We start from the raw sequence: 22886 nt of genomic DNA, 5'->3' as shown, positions 1-22886 counted from the left end.
GCTGCATTTGTATGGCATGTATAATGGAAACTAAGTCTTCCTTTTAACTTCCTTTTTCTGACTGATTCGTGTTACAACTGCTTGTTTTCCAATCATTTCTTCCCTCTACGATGATTTTCTCCCTTGCCCAACTTACCTTCTTCCTTCCTTCCCTCCTTCTGGTTTTCCCTCTTGTTGATTTTTCCTCGCGGGGTCAGACGAGGCAGTGACAAGCCCGACCTCAGACAGAGCTGCTGCGGCTAAAAAGCGATTTACTTTACAGGGCTTCAGTAACCTCAAAACTCAGAAAGGTAACTTTTCAACAATCATATGAGATCAATGCAAAACAGCGATATTGCTTTTGGTTCAATCAGAATCCAATTAGTTGATGAAAACGTGTTTGTGATCATGTTAAAAGTCCTGACGGTTTGTGCGCCTCCTACAGGCGAATAGTCCTCAACATGAATCGCCAAAGCCGCCTTTACACTGGAATAAGACCAAGACTTCTGGCAACATAAAGTATCTTACTAAGTATATGAAACAAATCATCCATCGACATTTTCATTACCCCGAACTATCTGGTTCACAACAGGCGACAGGCGCACACACATCCAAATTGCACATATTTACAGGTTTTTGAGAGTCTGAAGGAAGTTAAGACTCCTCTCAGCAAAATGTCACATGTTGATGTTAAAGAGCTGCCCTTTTATCATATTTAGTGGTAGGAGATGGAGAAAAATACATGAGCTATAGCTTAATGGGTTATTAAAATCATTTCTGCTGATAAGATGATGGAATTACTGATGGTGTTTCTTCCTCCTCAGAGGGGCTGATGTAGGCAGTACAGATGCCTCACAAGTTAAAATAACATTAAATGAAGGTTTTCTAAATTTGACCTTCAAACCTGAAGGACCTGGACATCACATGGCGGTCTTCATCCAGTGTGAAGGCGGTCTAAGAGACACTTTTGATTCTTTTGTGGACTAATTAAGCAAAAAAAGAAAATTCTCATCACGGATACCTGCTAAAGGTGCGTTTCTGTCCGCAGAGCCCACAAGCACTGATGACAAATGTTATACATTCCCCATGATAATCTGCCCATCTTCAGGTATCAAGCAGCTCTAGACCCCATTTCCTCTCCGTTAGCCACAATGCCTTTTTCACAGCAGATATTTTCACCTGATGAGTAAAGCAATTTAATGCTCTTTAACGTACAGTACAGTAAATGTACCTACCTATATCCTCTATGAAAAAGGTATCTGTAGATGAAACACCTGTTTGTGCAAAGCTGAGCCTCTGCTTTCCTCACTGGTGTTTTTTTTTGTTTGTTTGTTTTACCTTTACCTGCCTGTTTTTATGTTCTCTTTAGGTTGGATTAGAGTTGTGCTGTTTGCTCTCCCTTCTTGCTGCTGATGTCTATCATGCCTCACCATCTGTGTGTTTTTTTTTCTCTCCATTTCCTTGACGGCAGGATCCCCCACCAGCCCAGACCACAACACCAAACGGCAGAGTGATCCCACGCCTTTTGGCTTCAAAGGTACTCTGTTCTTCTTCTCTTCTTGGCCCATGCCGGTCGATGCTTTAGGACAGCCATGGTAACTCAGGCTGCGTGACCAGCTGTACCTCGTGTCCCTCAGGTCCTCCTCCCCTCCACATGACCAGGGCCAGGTGGTTCAGCACCTCTAGTCTCTTACAGACAAAGTGGAGAGGTATCCTGGCACTGGCTTGCTCACGTTGGTTGTGTCTCTTGGCCCACTCCTTCACCTTCACATGGAGCCTTTCTTTCCTTTTTAGACTTAGAAAAAAACCCCAACACACTTACGGGACGGGAATGGTTGCCTGACACTTTTTCCCCACATTGTTTGACTTTTAAACATGCATGCCGGCATCGGGAGTTTCCAGACTTTTTTGGTTGTAGCTGTGGATATGATAAAGCCGTAGTTGGATTACTGGGTTTAGTGCCGTTTTTTTTTTTTTTTTTCTTTTCGGAGCAGCAGCTTTAGCTTTCGAACTAAAAGAGACGTTTGTGTCTTTCTGATCAGGATGGAATAAGACCTCCCTGTCTCTGGATGAACACGACGGCTACTCCAGCGCCGAGGAGCCTCTTAACTCTGATCCAGAAGAGGAAAACCACAAGAAGCTGGTGGGTCATTCTTTGTGGATCATTTCAGCCATTTAATATATATATATATATATATATATATATATATATATATATATATATATATATAATATATATTGTTCTCAAGATATGGGATTTTTCTACCCATTCACTGAGATATTCCTCCTGTTAGATTCGATTACTCTTGAGCTCATGAGTGTCGCTGATTTATTTTATTTTTTTTTATCTATCTCTTGTGTTTAACTGTGCGTAGTGTGCTGGGAAATACACCGTAATGGCAGACTACGAGAACGGAGCTGCAGACGAGCTTTTAGTGAAGAGTGGAGACATGGTGCAGCTGGTGAAGGAGGGGGACGACGGACAGTGGTGAGAGCAGCATTTCTGGTAATAACGCATAAGTTGAGAAACGTCTTCTATTTTAAGCACTTTGAGATTAAGCAATCTATAAATAAACTGAGTTGGTTCAGTTGACTGCTGTAGGAGTTAAGTTTAAAAGAAGATTATTTACAGAGGAAGCTAAATATTTTTGATTGTGCACGAGTTCATTTAGTCCATAGATATAAAATTTTGGCTGTTGCCGTCTGTGTTCTGACCATTTGTGATCAAATCAGAGATCTGAAAAAATGTGAATAATGTTAAAAATGTCATTTATTTTAGTGATTTTCATCAAAAAGTTAAAATTACACACAGATGATTTTATTATTTTCTTTACAACCAATAAAATCAGCTCAAATGATTCCCAAATTTTACACAGAAAATAAAAGCTGCAGATGCTTCAATGGTTGGTTTTTGCAGGTTTGTGCGGAACCTCAACACGTCTAAGGAGGGCTGGATGGCCGCTGCTAATCTTATGACCCTCATGGAGAAGTCCAAGTCTTGTCAGTCTCTCAGCAGCTCCGGTATTTAAACACGCATTTTAAAAAAAAGCCAAACATGTGCTCCTTCGGAGAGCGCTCTTCAGGTTTTTATTGTGTTTCCGACAGAAGGCAGTGGGAACCTCAGCACATCCTCCAGCTGCAGCGAGGCCTAAACAAACTCGCCAGACGTCAAACCCTGACCTCCTCTGCACTTCTCCGGTCAAGGAACTGCCCTCCTGAATGCAAGCGTCACATGGCTGCGTCTGTGCTGTAATGCCAACATCAGTACTCCTGGATTTTGCACAAAATGTCGTATGTTTGTCATTGTTTTTACTGAACGCGTACGCCGCGTGGTCTCATAACGTTGTCACCGTTACGCTTGTTGAGGTGTAAACATTAGAGAAAAAAACTCCACTGTGTAGTAAAGTGATCTGGCAGCAGACATTTTTTATGATCAGTTTTAGATGTATGAGTGGACCAGCAGGACTGAGATCTGTTAATGCATCTTTTTTATCACTTCACAAGCAAGGAAAAGTTACAAAAAAATACAAATATTTCTTCACGTTCATCAGCTCTAACCGGATGGTTTTAAAAAAAGGGGGGGAAATACATTCATGCAGCTTGTTTAGGTTGTGTGTTTCCCTTTTGTCAGCTCAGTATTTATTTAAATGCAACACACCCATTTATATTCATGAATTCTTCCGTATTTCCACCTGTCTGCTGTTTGTCTATTGTCAGCCTGTCTGTAGAAACCGGTTCAAATGTCCAATGTCTGTGGATTTTCTCCTATTTGTGAATTTCATTAATGCAACAAATGTTTCTCAGTGTAAAAACCCAGAGACCACTGTACTAACTTATTCCCTGTGCAGGGGGTCATTTTCTGAATGTAGATAATATGTAATAATAACTGTCTGTCATGAGATATTTGTTAATGAAAATGCTATATTGTACACTAAGTATGGTGACGTCACTACCTGGTGACTTGTCTAATTTTTTTACATAAACAAATTGTTACAAACCAGTGATTGTGTTTCTCTTTGACGCAAAGCAGCAGAATCCCTGGAAATGAAACTGAAAGTATCCCGTACTTGGTTGCCACATAATTTGACGTTTATGTTTCACTCCGCAATGTTCTCGCGAGGACTGGGGGAACTGTACTGGGGGCCTGCTTTGAAAGTCTGGCAACCCCGGATGGAAGTCCTGTGTAGTTTGAATAGCTTACGAAAGAGAAGTGGAGCCTGTCCGAGTGGAAGTAGCTGTGTGTTTGGGGTTTATTTCGATGTTTTTACTAGCGTGGAGAAAATGAACCACAGCCGCAAGTGCGTCCTCTGTCATCGGCCCGATGAGACGACAACAACCGGAGCCTTATTGAAGAAAGAGCAGGTCACGGCCCACCAGAACTGCCTGGTAAATATAAATCACAGAAGGATTTCTGTCAGGAAACCGCCTGCAAAAGAAAACCCTGAAGTCCGCAGGAAGTAGAGGGGGTTTAAAAAAAAAAAATGGCGGTAAAATTATTTGAAGACATTTGAGTTGCAACAGCAGTGAGTTGGTATTTAGTTAAATTTTAAAACTGTGAACAAAAACTCTAAGGTGAAGATGCGCTTTTTACAATGACGAGTCGGTGGATGAGAGTAGCGCAGCATATTGCTGTAATTTTTAAAGTAAACATACATATTTTGTGTGAAATGTTATTGCAATGAAAATGCAAATAAGGCTTTAACCAGAAATGAAAGTAAGCGACTGACTCTGATGGGGCTTGGTTTTTGGAAACGGGGGATCAAGACATCGATTAGTAAATTCACAGAGGAGGGCAGAATAGCCAAAAAAAAAATGTAGTCAGCCAAGAAATGACTCCAGTAAAAGTCATTAGACAAAAACATTATATTCTGGTCTTCTAAAGAGTAAAATTAATACGCTTACACACAATGACAAAATATCAAATTCAGGCTCAAGAAAAACTTCCTAATATTTTATTTTTCTACATAAAACTTGTCAAGCTAATGCAATTGGTAACATATTTACATGTTTAAAAAAGGGCAAAGGACTTCCAGTGATAATAAATGTTTTACTCTATTGATCTAAATGACATTAGAATAACAAAACCTTTGGACTAACAATAATTTTCACTTAAATACACAGCCCACTGTAGGTGAGTGTCTGTGTCTGGTGTGTTTTTGGCAAAATAAACAAAAACATGTTTTCATGTTCATTCAGTTCAGTTAGTATCCAGCAATTTTACTCAAGTAAGATTAGTGGTACTTCTTAATATTAATCAAGTAAAAGTAAAATATACAGCGTAGTAAAATTTTAACGTACATTTTTTTCCCAAAAGTTAGACAAGTAAACTTAGCAAAGTAAGTGTGTTGGGAGTCCCAAATACAGCACACAGTAAGGAGTATTTGAGAGGTGAGTCAGGTTGTCATCCAGTCAGTTAAACTAATAAATACATGAAATAATCTATGTACATAAAGTGCATTGGCCGATATAATATACGACTATTTAAGGAGCAAGTAATGCTAATAGGTTAACCGTGAATAAAAACATACTTTGACGTTGGTGGATGCAATGTGACAAAATGTGAGAAAGCTCACGAATTGCCTGTCGAGTATAACGAGCCTTAAATAAGTTGCGTCTTATCGTGTTGGCTTAATCTCGGAGACTTGTTTTGTGTGTTTTCCAGCTCTTCTCGTCGGGCATTTTTTGCACCAACACGCCAGAGTTCGACGACCTGTTCGGCTTCTCCGTTGAAGACGTGAAGAACGAGGTGAAGCGAGGAAGCAAACTGGTGAGGACCGTCCGAACCTTTACGAGGTGAACAGATTCCTCCTGTCTGTCTGTCTGGTGTCTCTTTGACTTCACCAGTCATCCGGTCTGTTTTAGTCATGTAGACACTGCAAGAAGAAGGGGGCCACAGCGGGGTGTGAGGTGAAGCGCTGTCAGAAGACCTTCCACTACCCGTGTGCCATGGAAGAGGGAGCCAAGAAGTTTGAGGATACTGAGAATGGAAAATATGGGTACGTCTGGTACGAGGAAAATAGATTCACGTTCTAGAGAAATGTCTGGTTTTTTGACTTTATTTTTGTTGTGCGACAGACTGTACTGCCGACTGCACAGTGATCCAGGTAAGTGTTTGGATCTGCGTGTTTTCATGCGTTTGTTCTTCCAACAAATAGGGCTGAAACAATTAATCGGATTAGTTGTGATGCATTACTGAAATAATTGTCAACTAATTTGTTAATCGATTAGTTGACAATAGTTGATTAAACTGAAAAGGAAATTTGCTGATTAAACGAGACACTCTGAGCAGTAACTAAGCCAAATCTGTACAAAATATTTTGCACTTAAGAGAAAAAAAAAATCTTAGTCTGTAAATAAGTTACAACTTCCTCTAATTTTTTTAGGCATTGAGATATTTATTTTCTTATTTTAAAAAAAGGAATTGATTATTTATTTATCTGCATCTTTTAGTCCATTTTTTAAATTCTGTATAAAAAAGCTTAAGCTGTTATCGAAAATCTGCAGAATGTGCTAAAAAAAAATGTATCCAATTAATCATCACAATAGTTGATTACTAAAATGATTGCTTCTTCTAATAATTGATTTATTGAACACTTCTTTTTTTCCTGGCCAGAAAATCGCAAACCCAAAACGCCCCGAAACTCCAAGAACCCAAATAACGCCGGACCATCAAAGGTTTGTATTCAGGTTTATTAACACATTTGCAGCTGATATTAAAGGTAATTTCCCCCGAAGTTATCTCCAGTTATACATAAATGCAAATCCTTTTTTAGAGTTCTGTCCCTTGTGTAAAATTACGATACCCATGTTCTGTTCTCATGAGACTTATTGCCTCACCTGTGAGAGGAAAGAAGGAAATATCAGCTTGGACAGTTTATCTAACAGCATTGTCATGTGAGTGTCTCACAAACATCCGTTCTTTTATTTCCACTTCCATTGTTACCGTTCACGTCAGCTTACAGGTTTGTGTCTTTTTTAAGGATGTTCTGTGCCAAACATGCTCCTTCATCGCTGCAGACGAAAGCCAACGGTAAGAGCTGCTTCAGGCTCGCTTGTTTTTTTTTATTATTGTTTTTTTTTTTTTTTTTTTTTAAGTTTCATACATTTTTAGTTAAATCTTTTAAACCTTTCTGCAGGAGATCCCTCAGCTGCCGCGTGGTCGTCCTCATGCAGCGACTCGTCAAGTATATCACAGACCAAGGTTTTTATACATTTTTTTGATTTGTTTGTTTTTATTGATTTTTTTTTTACCAACCCAACTATTGACTGTGGTTGTTGTTTTGTTTTTTGTTTTTTTGTTGCTTTTTAGAGACAGCAGAGTTTTGATGAAGAGTAAGTAACAATCCACGCTCGAATCAAATCTTTGAAACTGAATTTATTTATTTATTTATTTTTTTTAATCAAATTTTCCCGCTTTGCAATATATGTGAAACAACACAGTGTTGGGAAAAATTGTCCTAATAAAATGTCTTTTATTTTCTTTTAAAATAAATTATACTTTTTTTCCTTCTTAATGATGCCAGAAACGCCCCTGGGAAGTTACAGTGATGCAAATAAAGCATCAAATGGACACGTAATTTAAAAAGCTGACATAATCCCAAAAATAAAATGTGTATGAAAACTGAGGTGAGACAGAGAAAATAAAAAAATACTCAGCGTTTCTTCATCTGCATCAACAAAATCATTAAATGTCCCAAAGCTTAAAAACCTCATACTAGTTATTTAAAGAACAGTGGATTATGTGGCGGAAAATGTCGTTTAGTCTGACAAAACCATTTTTTGTAAATGATTGTTTGTGAACGTGGCTTGTCACCACAAACCATGGAAAGAGGAAAAGAACGAGAAACATAAAACATCTCGTCATTTAAGTCAAAAGCAAAGGCTTTTTTGATTCAACGGCATTTGGCAAATATTATTGGGGTGAAGGTATCATTTTGAACCTGTTTAAATTAGAAAACAGTTACACTAAATAGAAACTTGAGCTCCATATCCCGTTTTTAGATCATTTAGGCCGTTTGCTCTAAAATCGACTCCATCCTGAAATAATAAAAAAAAGAATAGTACAAAAGAATAGGACAAAAACAAATGGATTCTGAAACGTACGTTTTAATGAGCGGCGGTGGCAGCAACGAGCTGTGGGACTGTTTTCCCACCGACGGACAGTATTATTATTTTAATGTCAGCAATTAGGCAGCTAAAATTGCGACTTGATTTCAAACTCGGATGCAGGCTGGATTCAGGATGGACAGAGTAGCCTGACTCGTAGTTTCTATAATAGCCCCCAAAGGTAAAAATGAATCATTAATATTTCTTCTTTGAATCGTTCTTCCGAGTGAGTGAGTTAGTGGGAGCTAACCTCTTCCTTTGACCTCTTCCTCACAGGGAAGAAGACGGTGTGTTCAGGAGGAAATCGGTGAAAAAGAGCAGGTTGTTGTCCGGAGATTCTTCAAACACAGGTTAAAACTCGTCCAGTCATAAAATAGAAACTATTGTTGTTGTTTTTGTATTTACGGTTTCTTTGTTTCCTGCAGATGAGGAGGGACTTATGCCGCCATTAGAGTCAGACTTTGAAGAAAGTGCGACATTTGTGCAAGAGCCCGAAGTAGGCTGGATATTTTTTTTTTTTTTCTCCACTTCTTTGGGAATGTGATTATTAGAGCCTGAATATGATTTAACAATCTCATGTTTTTTGCCTTTCAGTCAGCTCTCCCTCCACTCACCAGGTACCACATCATGCATTTTTACTTTCTGACTGTTCATTAATGTTGATAAAATTAAACAAAACGTGTGAAGAATAAATTTTTTTTTCATAAATGTAAATTATTATGCACAACTGTTCCTGATGTTTCTCCTCTCACAGCAGGGAGTCGGAAAAACCTTCATGTTCCTCTGCAGGTGAACCCTCGCACCAGAAATATAATCAACATTTTATTTTATTTTTCTAATCTGTCTGGGTTTTTTTTTATTTTTTTTTCCCAGGGTTTCAGGTAGAGAATATGAATTCAGACTTAAATAACAACGACGACGACGACACGCTCACACACTCTGTGAGTTCTCAATCAGGCCTTCAGTGCAAATTATTTTGTCTGGCAGCTTCAGCGTTCGCTTTATGCCACTTCTCCGATTCGGCATTGATAAAACACGACGGTTTCGTGATGCGACGTGTGTCGTTTCCTCTCCAGGATGCGGAGTCCGAGAGCTTGCTGTGCCCAGTGGCGGCCGGCGCCGAGTTCTCCCCGGATCCCGCGGCTCGATCCGTAGCTGACGAGCGTCTGCAGGTTCAGCTGATGGAGAAAGCAGTGCAGACCATAAAAAGAGAAAACCAAGGTAGGATCTCCGTCAGTTGGTGTTTCCTGCGTCTGCTTGGCGACGTGCAGACTTACAGCTGCTAGTGGAGAGAATCCGGGCGGTTCAGCGCTTTAGTTGCTGATTGATTACTTCATATTTGTAAATCCAACCAAAGTTGCACACAAGGAAATCAGAAAATGCATCTCGTCGTCTGACGTGTGCCGTGGAAGAAATGACTTTGACGAGAGTCTGGATGAGAAGAAATGTATTAAAACCTTACAAGATGAGAACAGAAACAGAGTCAAGTCTGTTCTGACTCACAGTGGACCTGGCTTCATTTTATAGGTTGTGGTCAGAGAGGAGACTTGATTGGATCACAGATGTGAATCCCTGACTGTTATGTGACAGGGATTCTGTGGAGCCCAACACAATTTGTCTATTGTTAAGGAACCAATAGAGGGGGATGTCATGATGAGACTATGCAGATGACCTGAAGCAGAAGAGGAGTGAGGAGCAAAAGTTAGAAGGTTTCCCACTACACGTGTCGATTAGTTTGTCCATCCATCCATGTGAGCTTCGTTAGACTCCACATGTTCATGTTTGAAACATGGATTCAGTTCGAGCCTCGTCACCAGAACGGAGCAGCACCGCCCGCCGTTTGGTGTGTTGTAGGGCCGAAACGGTCAGTCGTGATCAATCGATTATTTCAAGCACTGACTAATTTAGAATTTCATTCTTCATTAATTGGAGCGTACAGACTGAAAAAGTGACGTTTGCTGAAAGAACGACACCCTCTGAGGAGTTATTAGCGAGATTTGCATTCAAGATGAAAAAAGTCTTTGTAAATATGATTACTCCTGACGTTTCCTAGTAAATTAATGCTGATATTGCATTTTAGGCAATTATATATTTGTCTCATTTAAAAAAAGTTATTTATTTATTTGCATCTTTTGATGTTACATTTCTGATATTGTATAAAAAATGGCTAAAGTGGTTAAATGAAAATGTGCCAAAAAGAATTTCCGATTGACAGAATAATCAATCACTAAAATGATCATCATTTTGTCATCACAGTGTGTTTAGATCAACTCATCGTTCTAAACCGGCTGTGATGACGTCGCTCTGTCTCTGTCCTCAGAGTCCAGACACGAGCAGCACGAAGAACACCTCAACGGATGGTCCGTCCCTCATCAGAGCGCCGCCGCTGACCCTTACCCAGAGCGCTCCAGCAGCGCTCCGCCGGGCACCAGCTCCGACTTTACCACAGCGCCATCCAGATCCAACTGTGCGACTCTCCTCCCGTCCCCGCCCCGACCCCGTTCAGCCGCCCCAGGCCCGTTCCCTCCCGGCGTCCCTCCTCGCTCTGAGCCCTCCTCCACCCGAGCTCCTCCCTCACCCGACGTCGACTCGGCCGCCTTCTGGAGGAAATGCAACGCGGCTGGATGCACGCAGGCCATCTTCACTGAGTTTATTAGAGAAGTTGACAACATTTCCAGCAGAATCCAGTGTGATCAGGCCAGCCGGGAGGGTAAGGAAAAGAGAAAACTGAGCTAATTTATGTGCTAAACACAACTACAGCGACTAAGTTTACCGTGCACTCCTGGTGAAGATTGATAAACAGAGCATGTTACTTATTTTCATTACAGCAATGATGTGTTTAGAAAAAAAGTATAATTTACATTTGAAACACCGACTTCTATGGAACAGACGTAGTTAAACGTTTCTGTCAATGTTTCATTTATAACCCATGACTTCCTGCTTCCCTGGTGAATGAATATGATGTGACATATATTTCATTTAAAAATAAAAAGGCTTAATAAAATGTTTAGGGTGTCGATGAATGTGGTGTTTCAGAACAGTTCTTACTCACCTCCACCAGGAGGGCCAGTAAACGTGGAGCACAGCGTCGGTTTAAGAAGTGAATTGATTTTCTCCACAGATTATGACCGGGCGCTTTCGATGATGCTGGCTTCTGGAAGACTTGCAGACCTCGTTACCAAGCAGGAAGAAGGCAAGTCGGCTTCCTCCCACCGCCTTCATGTTAAATCGTCAAAGAAAACATTACATTGTGGGCATTGTTACTTCCTTCGGCTGTTCAGAAATAGGCCGAAGTACTCCTGTCATCCATCGTCACTGGTGAAATGAGCAGAGTTCATTAACTCCTGGTTAATAAACTTCCTTAAACGTGTCGGCTGCACTTAGTTTCAGCTCGATGTGTCCTCACAGGTTGGGCCAAACCATCTAGTTTAATACTCAGTCAAATTTGTATGTACAAATTTACAGCGAGAATACGTGCATCTGTTCTTTCATATTTGAAGATTTAACATTTGTCCAGCTGATCTCAGTTTCTTTAAGACAAATGAGCAGAGCTGCAGCTGGATTCATTTAAAATGAAAGAAAAACAAAACAATAAAACAAAGTCCAGTGGTGTTTGGGCCTGCAGGGGTTAATTTGCTCTTCCTTCTGTGTAACTTACATAAATAGTTTAAATCAATCTGCAGCCTCAGCAGGGAGTGTTGCTTTTCTGTTAAGTCTCCAGAAAATGTATAAATGTCATAAATTGGGGGAAACTGTAATCCCCCCCTTTTTATGTGAATAAATTGATTATTGAAGCTGTAATAAGTCTGTAACTAAATTGTCTTGGCTTGCAAGCAAGTTTAAATTTTCACTCTGATCTTTAGAGTTGGAAAGGAGACGAGTGGAGCTGCAGCGAGCGTCAGCATCTCTGAAGGAGGCCGTCTCCGCTCTGAGACGATGAGACGTGTGGCACACAGCATCTCCTGGTTTTAATTTACAGTTTTACTCTTTAGTTTTTATATTTTCGTAAAGATAAGGAAATTCAAGTAACTGTAGTAATATCAGGCTTCCTGTTTATGTGAAAACAATATTTTTAAATGTTCATTTCTGTAAAGTTCCTTGTATGTTTCAGGTTGTTGCTCTATTTAATGTATGTTTTTATTTTTCATGTTTTAATGTACCGTTGTTCATTATGAGATAAAAAAAAAAAAATATTCATCTACTGCATTTAAAACTAATTTACAAAAATCTGTTTTACTTTTTTTAATGTCCTGAAAGATCACTGAGCCTTTAAAATAACCGTTTACACTGACGCGTTCAGGGACTGTTTGGTTTTAAAGAGTCTGAAACGTTGAAACTTTAATATATGCACACGTTTGGTTACGAATTCATTTTGAAGTGTTTTTGATACAACTCTTTAAATCTAAATATTTGAAAGTGTAACGTTTGTGTTTCGTTTTTCTTCCTGCATCATTTTGTGACTGGAGCTCTCGCATGTTCCATGGACATTTCAAGAAAATCCACTCTTCCTGAAATACTATCCCCTTTGTGCACAGAAATACCTTTTAACACACCTCAGTTTGATTCTGCATCACATTTTATAGTGTTACCACATGGGTCATTACAAAGTGCTGCACACTTTTGAAGTTACATAATATCATACATATTTATTTAAAAATCTTTGCACAAATAAAAAATGAATGGAGTGCCACCGCTACGTTTTGAGTGGGGATGGTGCATTCAGGGTCAGTGTTGGATTTCAGTCAAATTCTTTTGATCTGCATGTAAACAAAGTACTTACATTTTGGTTTTGTTTGGTATTTTCCACATTTGCTGTGTCTGTTACTGTGCCTTTAAAAAGTATTCATGCCTTTATATGGTTCATCCTTTTATTTCTTTAATGAATCAACATAATTTGGCTTTTTTTTTTTTTTTAAATACAAAAAAAAAAATACCCCTCTAATGTAAAAGTGAAAACCTCAACTTGAAAGATGGCCACAAACCTGCTCTAGTTTTCTTTTAAAACTTGAGAATCTTCCAGATTTGGGTAAATTTGTTGAGTGCACAGCGAAAAGTTTCCCCGTTAACAGATTCTTCCACCTGAGCTGCGAGTCTCTGCTGCTCCTCCAGTGTTTCCAATGACCTCATAGCTGCTTCAAATTTGCATACTGAAAAGCTTTTCTGATAAATGAAAACAAAGATTTTGTAAGATTAAAGTATGTTAGGTATTACTAATCAGCTCTTAGTAAATTGGTCAAATATGGAAAAGAAAATCTTAGCATCATTAAAATCCATGTTAGAAAAGTGTGGAATTTTATTTCAGTATTTTCCAAACTTATTTTTCCCCATCCTATCGTCTAAATGCTGCCTTTCTTTTTTGGTATTTTTTATTGTCCTTAAATCCTTTCTTACTTCCAGTTCTCATGTGTGACCTAACTTTATATCCTTGAGAACACGGCAAGCGGCTTTTATTGGCTTTTTCCAACTCCAGAGCGTTTCACGGTACCGTCAGTCATTCACCCACTGCTGCCCTACGGCCACCACCGGCTGGCAAAGTGGCGAAAGCATCTTGACCTGGGATGTAGTGGACAAGTCACCAAGTGGGGATTTGAGCCAGCGACCCGCTGGTTGCAAAAGAACTTCCTAAAGCACTTTCCTCCTGTCCTCCCCTCTCTTCCTTTGAACTTCCATCCTTTATTCCTTCATTCGTTCGTGAAAGCTTCCTCTTTCTCAAGTTAGAAAGACAAAACTCTACAGAGACTTGGAGTGGAGTGACTGTGTTCATAGCGGAGGCATTTAAAGCACCACTCCATGAAAAAATGTCATCTGAAAGAAAAAAATAAATAAAACAACCCAGTCAAATTCTCTCTGGAGGAACATCGTCAGGAGGATCTGTGGGGGAGAAATATCGTTCTACCTTTAATATGACCAGGAGTAAAACATGTTTATAGATAACAAGCAGAGAAATATTTTTGTTAATCTGTTTCCACAGGTCAAAGCATTTGACTGACTTATTATTCAGCATCAATAGAGAAATAATTGTTGATTTTCAATGTCCTGCAAAGAAATAAGTAAAAATATATTATAATACTCAAAGAAAACAATAATACTGCTGAATGTAATTGTCAGCGTACATCAGAGATTTAAGAAGGGGAAAATATATAAGTTAGCATCAGCAGTTATGAAGCCACCAATGAATGTCACTGACCATGACCTCATCCTGGTGAGTAAAACTACATAAACTTAAAAAAAAAAAAAAAAACACCTTAATGAAACAAATCAATAGATAAAATCCACTAAACCTGAAGAACTATTCTTAGGCCTCTTTGTAACTCAAGTTTCTTTGGATCGTTTTACCAGAAAGACTAAAAGGCACTAAGAGCTCAAACAGGGGGGTTGACCTACACGGATGAACCATCAGTAATTTCCTCTCTAACTACCAGCAGAGTCTCAACCTGCAAAGCATAAAAGTAGACACTAAACTGATTCATTCACTTAAATTAAAAACAACAAAAGCCAATACTTAAAGTCTTTTAAGTTAAACTAAAATAATAAAAACAGCAGCACTCCTCTCTCTCCTGCCCTACACAATATGTGCAAATTAAGAAGCAAGGCACTGTAGGGAACCAGCTGCTGCTCCCAGTGTGAAAATGCGTGCGACGCTCTCTCCTGTTTGGACCCGGCGCCGACACAGACGGCCAGAAGGGGAAGTTTTCCACTGTGCAAACGTTCCAAGACTGGATTTAATGGTTTGCAGGAAAGCTGCTCTGGAACTGGAGTTTCTCTGCATGCGTTCCCATCGCTTCCTGCAGTCCGGCTTTAGTTTTTGAAGGCTCCACAGCGACTCGCTCGACAGATGAAGTCTTTGAGCAGATTGCCGTCAATCTGCCAGAAAGCAGTCGTCTGGGTCACCTCGGTCAGGTGGTTCACGCAGAACTTGAAGCAGAACTCCTCCAGGTCCTAAAGGGAAAAGAAAAAGATTAAAAAAAGAGCTCGTTTTGGTGATGAAAACCACAGACATTCACTACTCTGAATGTCTGTGGTTTTAGGGTGTTACGACAAAACTGTGTTTTATTTCAATGACCAGGATATCGCATGTTATTTTAGGGACAACTCATGCCCACTTTCACATTAATCAACTGTTTGCTTGCTATGTGAGGCTTGGTAAAGAACGAACAAACGTGCTTTGAAGACCGACCTCGGCATCGTAGCGCACAGCGGCGGACAGCAGAGAGAAGGCGTTCTCCACCGTGATCCCCCTCTTGATGATGTGCTGGCACAGACGCTTGAGTCGGTTCTCGCAGTAAGACGTGGCCAGATCCAGCAGCCCTGAGGGAGACACAGACTGGATCAGCAACTAGGGACGACACGACAAATACAAGCCGAAATCAGGCTGCGAGCTGGATGTGTGTCTGACCGATGGCGTCTTCAGGAGACAGCTCCACGTTGTCTGTGTAGAGGAACTGGAGGAAGGCGCGATAGACGGCGTAGGAGAACTGGTCTATCTCAATCACCTCCTTCATGTCCTCGTTCCAGTGGGATTGGAACATCGATCGGAAGTGTTCGCACCTGGACGGCAGAGACGGAGGACAGCGGCTGCACAAAACGCTCCACGCGTGAAGGCTTGAACGTCCGGACGGAGAGTTTCTGACCTAATTTTGAGGACCGCTTTGTGGACGTAGATGTATTTGCCATCAACGCAGAACTTGAGGTCGGCGGTCTCTGGGTTATCGAACTCCTTCTTAAGAGCCTGAGCCACAGTGAGGAAGTCATCGTGCTCTGATGGGAGAGAAGCACCACAACCAGAAGTTTACATACACTAGGAAAAAGAGGGTGTGTTTTTTTTTTTCTTACACTCCAACAATAAAAACAGAAATGATTTCCATGATGATGAAAAACAAAGAAAAATCTTTAAATTCAGAAGCTTACCTAGTAAAAATGTCTTTAAGCAGTCTGCTTTACAATCCAGCATTTTAACGTTACTTTTGGGGTAATGGCTTCTTCCCATGTTGGTACAAGACAGCTTTCATTCATTTGTTGTTGTTTGTTTTTTTTTTCAAAAGACTTTTTATAGCACTGTTGCCTTTCATTGACAGGAAATGAGCAGAAATACAAGGAGGAAGGCATGCAGCAAAGGTCTCCAGGTCAGGAATCAACTCTGAATACCAAGGCCTCTGTGGCGCCTGCTCTACCGCTTCACCACGCGATGCAATGCAAGACTGGTTTTTATCAGGATAATGACCTCAACTAATTGCAGCATCTTCACAAGGTTGACTTTTTTTTCTTGGTGTTGCATGTTTGAACAGTTGAATGTGGTTCTTTCAGGAAATAGGGAATTGACACAAACCAAAACGCCTCAGGATCCAACTGGAAAAGCTGTCAGCAAAATGTGACATGACTCAACAACGTTCAGGTTATCTGTGTTAAATCTGATGCAATAACTGTAACCGGCTTTGATCATTAGGAATGCAGGGTGGAAAGGTTGAGATCAGAGGCAGAAAAACATGTAATTGCTGAAATGTTAATGGTGAAATGTGCTCTACAAATAAAATTTGACTTGACTTGGTTTCTCAACTGCCAACCCCAAGTTTCTCATCTCACCCATGGAGAGAGGCCGCCACATTACGGAGGGCGTGGCGAAGCACGCAAAGACGTCGTCCGTGCAAGAGAAGTGTGTGAGGTGAGGCAGCACGATGGACTGGCCGCGGCACTGGCCCCACATGTACACGTGGCCGCTCTGGGTCTTGGCGGCAGACGTGTGGGTGGAGTGGCAGGCGGCGACCTCCACGACCCTGTAAGGAAACGGACGGAGCAGTCAGACGGAGCGGCGGCCGCAGGGATCAAGAGTTTGAGGGACTCCATCACCTCTCCTTCTCCGTCAGGATCTGAAGCGGGCTCAGCTGGTTGCTCTTGTTGCCTGTGCCCAGCTGTCCATACGTGTTTGCACCCCAAGCGAAGAGCAGACCCTCGTCTGTTAGCGCCAGGGAGTGGGCGTAGCCGGAGACGATCTGGGCAGAGAAGAACTTCAGCAACAAACTGAGCCCTGAATTTTTAACCACATGCTACTGAATAGGGAATACGTTCGTCGTCTGCGTACGACAAGCGAGAAAAGCTGCAGATTACAGAAAAACAGTGAAAGGGTGTGAATATTTTTCCAAGGTAGTTTACATTTGACTCAGCATTTTCTCTCACCTGTTGCACACACACACCTTGCAGACCTACGAGTCGACAGGGAGACAGCTGGTTCCCGTTATTCCCAAGCCCGAGTTGCCCGTTCCCGTTGTAGCCCCACCCGTACACCTGCAGACAAATGAAAGGCAGAAAAATGAAAGGCATGCGTCACAGCAGGGTGGCAAACAGCACCGGCTCTGCCTAAAAAAGAAAAAAAAAAAAAAACAGTCACCTCTCCGTTGTCCACCAAGGCCAGAGACGAGGTCTGACCACAGACGATGCTGATGGCCAGCTTGTTCTGCAGGCAGCTGGAAACCCTGCGAGGCGTGGGCTGGTTCGCCGTGGAGCCGGAGCCCACCTGGCCGCAGTTGTTGTAGCCCCACGCGTACACCTGGAGGACAAGGTGGCCACATCGTCAAGGCAACCAGCTGAACTAAAAGCATGATGACCAATAGCTTGGTCACATGAAATCCTGCTTAAATATACTGAAATCTGTAGCTGTGTGGAGAAAAATTTCAGAGGGTTTGAGAGCTTTCAGAGTAAAGTTCAAAGCACAAAGTGTGGAAAATTCTGCTTTTCTGCCAAAATGCAGCTTCTGCTGTAAATTAGCTTGAAGCACAATAGGTTCCTTTGTCCTGAGCTTGTTTTCCAGACTTCAGCTCACAGAGGATTATTCGTGACTGGACTTTAGTTCCTGCTCAACACTCCCTCCAAAACAAAAGCAAATCTGCTTTCTGCAGAAACTCTGGTTAAATGCAAAGACCTCTGTATATGTAAAATGCAAAAACAATTTGCTGAGTTCATCCCAGGAAACTCACTTCTCCAGAGTCAGTCAGAGCCATGGAGTGGTGGGAGCCACAAGCCACCTCCGTGACCTTCTTGTTGATCAGGTTGGCGGACACAACCACCGGAGCGACTCCCTGATTGGTCGTCCCGTTTCCAAGCTGGCTGTAGCCGTTATGTCCCCACGCGAAGAGCTCTCCGTCTGAAACGCACAAGCACTTGTCGATCCAGCCCAGGTTTTGTGTTTGCGGTGAAATCGGGGACGCGTTCTGTGACGCTACCGTCTGTAGCCAGCAGGACGTGGGGCCCGCTGCCGTAGCTCAGGCTCACCACCTTCCTGCCGCTCAGGAAGTCCAGCTTCTTGGGGACGATGGTGCTCTGGCTGTCCCCCGTCCCCAAGCAGTTGCTGCAGTTCAGCCCAAACACAAAGACCTGGACATGCAGGAGAAAGGGTGGGAACGAGCGATTCGGAGGCTTAAACAGACAGAGTTATTATGAATCTAAGGAAGCTCTAAACAGGGGGGTTATTAGCCTTGATTTAAAGGAACTCAAGTGTCCTTTAAATCAAGGTTAATGTCTTCTTGTCAAATAAAAACTTTTCCAGGCTTGAATTTCACTATTTTTCAGGACATTTTTGAAAACATTCTCAGTTCTTGAAGACTAAACATGAAACAAAACAGGATGCTGAAGCTATTCCACAGCTTTTTTTTTTTTTAAATCAACGATAAAACTCATAGTGATTTTTAAAAAAATCACGTCAAAACTTACCAAATCTGGATCTAATTATTCGACACACGTATATTTGTGATCGGTAACATTATTCTATTTATAGTGTTATTCTATTTGGGGAAGTTTCAATGCTTTTGCAGCTAAAACAAAACCAGCTTAAAAGCATGATCTAAAACTGTAGCAGCCATGTTTTTTTGTTTGTTTTCTGGATGAGTCTTTTTCTTTTTTAATGAATGAGTTGGACAGAAACTTAAGTATTGACGTGGATAAAGAGAGTAAATTATTATTATATAAAGTGTTTTATTTCTCAGAAATTCGCTTTTGTGTCAGTTAGATAAAAAGGAAAAATGGATTTTAGTTTGAAAGCATAATTTTGCTTTCTACTCAACTGCATGAACTCTGGACCTGTTCAGCTGAGCAGCTGCAAGTGTTGATATTTCCCACCAAATATCAACACCAGCAGGAGGCGCTGCAGGGATCACAGCTCACATTATGAGAGAAGTTTTATTTAAGCTTCAGACACCAAGGCTTACAGCAAAAAATACTTTAATCTGACCTCGTTTTTTAAAAAAAACTCAGCTACTGAAAAGATAAAAAAAAAAAAAGAAAGAACAAGTTCTCACATGCATTTCTGAACATAATGTCAGATTTAATCATCAACCAATTTACATTATTAGGAGTAACCGTCTGACTGCAGCTGGTGTAAATAAGATGCTGTTCCAGTCATTGTTAGCATGATTGTCACATTAATTATGTTTAAGGCTTTCAGTGAAGTTTTTGGGCCTGTTTATATTTTTATATTTTTTCAGGATGAAACCAATACACAACACACAATAGATGTATTGTGGATTTTCTCTAATCCATGCAGGATCGAAAGTATGCCTACACCCCCCACAATATGCGGTTTAAGGTTCCTTAGCAAGATTTACATATATATATATATATATATATATATATATATATATATATATATATATATATATATATATATATATATATATATATATATATATATATATATATATATATAAGTTGTAAAATATATAAAGTTTTGGTCTCTGGTCATTCTCTTGGTAAAAAATAATCATATTTGCTATTGTCAAAGGTTAAAAAGATCGTTTATAACAGCAATAGATTACATAGAAAACTCAGTAAAACAAGCAGAAAATAGTGATTAAAAATATTATTAAATGAGATCCTGTGCAAAAAAATAAATAAAATCAGTAGATATGAAAAGTTATGTTCTAGATAACGTCCTAAAACACAATACATCACCCCTTGCGTAACGAACTCAAACCAGAAAAAATGTGTTTCCTGTGACCTCTCACCTCGTCGTCATTGGTGATGTAGATGGCCTCGTTAGCAGACGAGCCAAACACGCAGGCCTTCCTTATTGATGGGAGCTCCTCCGGTGCCATAAGGCTGAAAATGGGCCATTTGGTTACATCCACCATGATGTGCTCGCTTTGGCCGGTACGTCCCCAGCTGCTGTCACTGTTTTGAGCGGATGAGGGTGCATTCATTTAGACATCAGAAATAATTTTCCCCTTTGTCAACACACTTAGACAATCACACAAATATTCAGGAATCTGGATCAGTTTTCACATTCTGATCTAATACGAGTTAAAGCCGAACACACACACACACACACACACACGCACACACACAAACGATAGAGATTAGACATAGGCCGCATCACAATGTTTCATAATAACTCAGAGATAAGGCAATGATTTAAAGGGAGTAAAAATCTTCCTGCTTTAACTTTTAATCTTTAACAAGAATGTTTCAGCTCCAAACTCACTTAAATGACAAGATGGGAAACAAGCCGGATCTGATATGGAAGAAGAGTTTTTTTTGCACCTGGAAGGATTGTCGAATATCACTTTAGTAATTAGACAAATTTATTACCTTCAAATTTCAGTGTTCAGTTCATTGAAAAATAAATGGAAGATATAAAAACATTAATAGATCAAATGTGCAACAAAACATCTTCTTAATAGCAGCTTAATGTATTTAAGCTAATTTGCACAAATTAATTTTCATAAGACACGCGTCAATCATTAATCTGTAAATTATGTCGATTGTTAATGAAACTAAAACTATGCAAATATTTTTTATTGTTTTACTTTATTTAGGTCATGAATGTGAACTTTACCTTTTTTTGCTTGCTGTAAATCCTTTTCTATTCCACTTTAAATATAAAAGCTCTATTTGATACAAACATCTGAAGAAAAAAAGAACAAAGTAAGAATATCCATTCAATGAAACTGTTATATTGTGATATATTTCATTAACGGAAAATGTAATTAAAATTGTTTGTGTTAAGAAAAAATGTGACTTTTTAATCATTGGCCAAAGGATTGGTGCATCTCTACTGAACAGTAAACCTGCGGTACTGTCAAAATTAAAGCAACTACCAATTGTTCTACAATGGAAACAATATCTTAAGTATTTTGGGGGTGTGGCAGTGGAGTTAAAGTATTTTACAGAAAAGTCTAGCTTGTCCCTTTAATTTCTCCCCCGACCCCCACATTCTCCTTCCGCGACAGCTTTGCTAAAACATTTGTTTACGAAACAAATTATAATCCTCAGCAGATAACGGGTTTGTGTGAACTGTGGACTAAATATGAGTTGGAGTTGCAGACATCAACGCTCTGTTGTGTAAATGGTGAAAACGGGACTCGGGCTGACCTGCGCGTGTGTGTGTGATGAGCAAACAGCAGAAGCTAAACGCTAAACGCTGGCAGGGACAGCAAGCTGGAAGCTGCCCGTTAATGTTTGCCTTTGTTACAAACACATTATTCAAGCAAAACACCGGTCAGCAAAAACACTCAAGAGGAGCTGCTGCTGGACTCGTCTGATTGGAAAAATCCGTTCTAATCTAGGTCGCACGGCAAAGAGAGAGAGAGAGAGAGAGAGAGAGAGAGAGAGAGAGAGAGAGAGACAGACCGGATAACAGGAAGAACATTGAGCGTAAAGAAAGGATATAATTCGCTCACCTTTCTAAGAGGAAGATATTCCGTCTGACAGCTTCGGCATGGCGTGCGGAGAGGTCGACACCTCTGTAGGTTTTACTTTCTCTGCTGGAACAGAAACGACAACTACTGCTCCAACTGGCGTTTGTTTGGGGAAGTGGCGCGAGCAGAACACGTCACGTGATCACGAGACCAAAACAATCGAGTTCGGCTTCCGGTAAGTAGAACAGCAGCATGAAAACTCGCTCGAGATTTTTACAGAAGGGACCTGTGAGAACACCAAAATGGCACTATAATTTATATTTTATATGAACAAAATCTATAATAGTATCAGGACATTTTTTATTATGGGATATCCTCTCAGAAAACAATATTTATACAGGTCATCAATAGAGTAAATATCTAGAATGTGTAACAGATATAATCTCAAATAAAATGCATTAAAGAGTATTTTTATTTGCTAAGCATCTATTTATGTCATCTTATTGAAAGTGTAATTAAAACTATTATCAATATGTCATGATCGAAATCGTAAATATTAAATATGTTCTATTATATTCATAAATAGAGTAATCTGAATAAAATATTCATCAAAAATAAAATTGGAATAAAAAGAGAAAGTAAATTTAAGACCTGCTGTGATACAAATGTAATGTCAAACATCATTATAAATGCTTTAACATAAATAATACAGAATTTAATGAATTATTTTAACATTTAGTTATTTTAATTATGTAATAAAGTATCTGAACATTTTAATGATCAAATTTATTAAAGTAATGTATGCATTTCCAATTTTGTGGAAATTATTACAGATATACATTTGCCTTATTGATGTATTGCATGACGACACTTTGTCTCTCAACTATATATGCAGTTCTTATAAAATACCGAATGACAACATGTTTGGAACATGAATAGGGAAAAAAAATTCAACGTAAAGATTAGTCTGAAGGATGTCTGCAGACGCTTCTTTCAGACATGACAAACTCTAATGTCGGATACTGCTGCAGACAGAACAGTAACAGAGAAGCAGAGGAGGAATTAGATGGCCTCTCTGTGCACAACAGCTAAACAGATCAAGAGTCCGTCTCCATGTTGTCACCAGAGAGAAACCGGCAGCATGACCTGCCGGCGCTGACTGAGGTCATCAGCTGAGCA

The 22886-nt window shown here is 40.1% G+C and overlaps 3 protein-coding genes across 8 annotated transcripts in view; 2 read left to right on the top strand and 1 right to left on the bottom strand.

The window, feature by feature from the left end:
• The window catches only part of mcf2lb (mcf.2 cell line derived transforming sequence-like b), a 30072-nt gene extending 26093 nt beyond the window's left edge, over positions 1–3979 (top strand). The window contains exons 27-34 of one of the 3 annotated variants that reach the window (XM_014988245.2): positions 198–290; positions 1028–1087; positions 1451–1516; positions 1617–1688; positions 2022–2122; positions 2355–2467; positions 2897–3000; positions 3088–3979. In XM_014988245.2, coding sequence (XP_014843731.2) covers positions 198–290; positions 1028–1087; positions 1451–1516; positions 1617–1688; positions 2022–2122; positions 2355–2467; positions 2897–3000; positions 3088–3131 — 653 coding nt within the window. In that variant the 3' untranslated portion in view covers positions 3132–3979. Of the gene's footprint in view, positions 1–197; positions 291–1027; positions 1088–1450; positions 1517–1616; positions 1689–2021; positions 2123–2354; positions 2486–2896; positions 3001–3084 lie in introns of those variants that run through there. The other 2 variants (XM_014988247.2, XM_014988249.2) reach the window with 2 other exon arrangements.
• A 124-nt stretch (positions 3980–4103) lies between these two features.
• Positions 4104–12507, top strand: phf11 (PHD finger protein 11). 2 transcript variants are annotated; one of them, XM_014988266.2, is made up of 18 exons: positions 4104–4365; positions 5642–5746; positions 5842–5975; positions 6055–6083; positions 6593–6654; positions 6803–6873; positions 6960–7009; positions 7116–7180; positions 7289–7311; positions 8362–8435; positions 8511–8581; positions 8680–8702; positions 8840–8874; positions 8959–9026; positions 9162–9306; positions 10406–10795; positions 11207–11278; positions 11949–12507. In XM_014988266.2, the coding sequence occupies exons 1-18, from the start codon at positions 4150–4152 to the stop codon at positions 12023–12025; spliced, it is 1710 nt and encodes a 569-aa protein (XP_014843752.2). In that variant the 5' UTR covers positions 4104–4149; the 3' UTR covers positions 12026–12507. The 2 variants fall into 2 exon arrangements, with proteins under 2 accessions (XP_014843752.2, XP_087871691.1); XM_088015565.1 differs by lacking the exon at positions 6803–6873 and having other exon boundaries at positions 6997–7009.
• Positions 12508–13959: 1452 nt separating this feature from the next.
• On the bottom strand, positions 13960–21907 carry LOC106918458 (RCC1 and BTB domain-containing protein 1-like). Of its 3 annotated transcripts, XM_088015581.1 has the most exons (13): positions 21750–21887; positions 20906–20974; positions 20076–20241; positions 18300–18450; positions 18054–18220; positions 17468–17626; positions 17257–17364; positions 16930–17072; positions 16666–16856; positions 15717–15843; positions 15482–15633; positions 15263–15393; positions 13960–15024 (listed from the first exon to the last, which is right to left on the bottom strand). In XM_088015581.1, exons 3-13 carry the CDS (start codon positions 20199–20201, stop codon positions 14884–14886), a joined length of 1596 nt encoding a protein of 531 aa, XP_087871707.1. In that variant the 5' UTR covers positions 20202–20241; positions 20906–20974; positions 21750–21887; the 3' UTR covers positions 13960–14883. The 3 variants fall into 3 exon arrangements, with proteins under 3 accessions (XP_087871707.1, XP_014843753.1, XP_087871703.1); XM_014988267.2 differs by lacking the exon at positions 20906–20974 and having other exon boundaries at positions 21750–21907; XM_088015577.1 differs by lacking the exon at positions 21750–21887 and having other exon boundaries at positions 20906–20923.
• Between the last annotated feature and the right edge of the window lie 979 nt (positions 21908–22886).

The sequence above is a fragment of the Poecilia mexicana genome, unplaced genomic scaffold (assembly GCF_051168715.1).
Source record: "Poecilia mexicana isolate PSO_F unplaced genomic scaffold, ASM5116871v1 scaffold_2, whole genome shotgun sequence".
Taxonomy (NCBI): Eukaryota; Metazoa; Chordata; class Actinopteri; order Cyprinodontiformes; family Poeciliidae; genus Poecilia; species Poecilia mexicana.
Note: the sequence above shows the minus strand (reverse complement) of the source record. Positions and strands in the feature narration are given on the sequence as shown.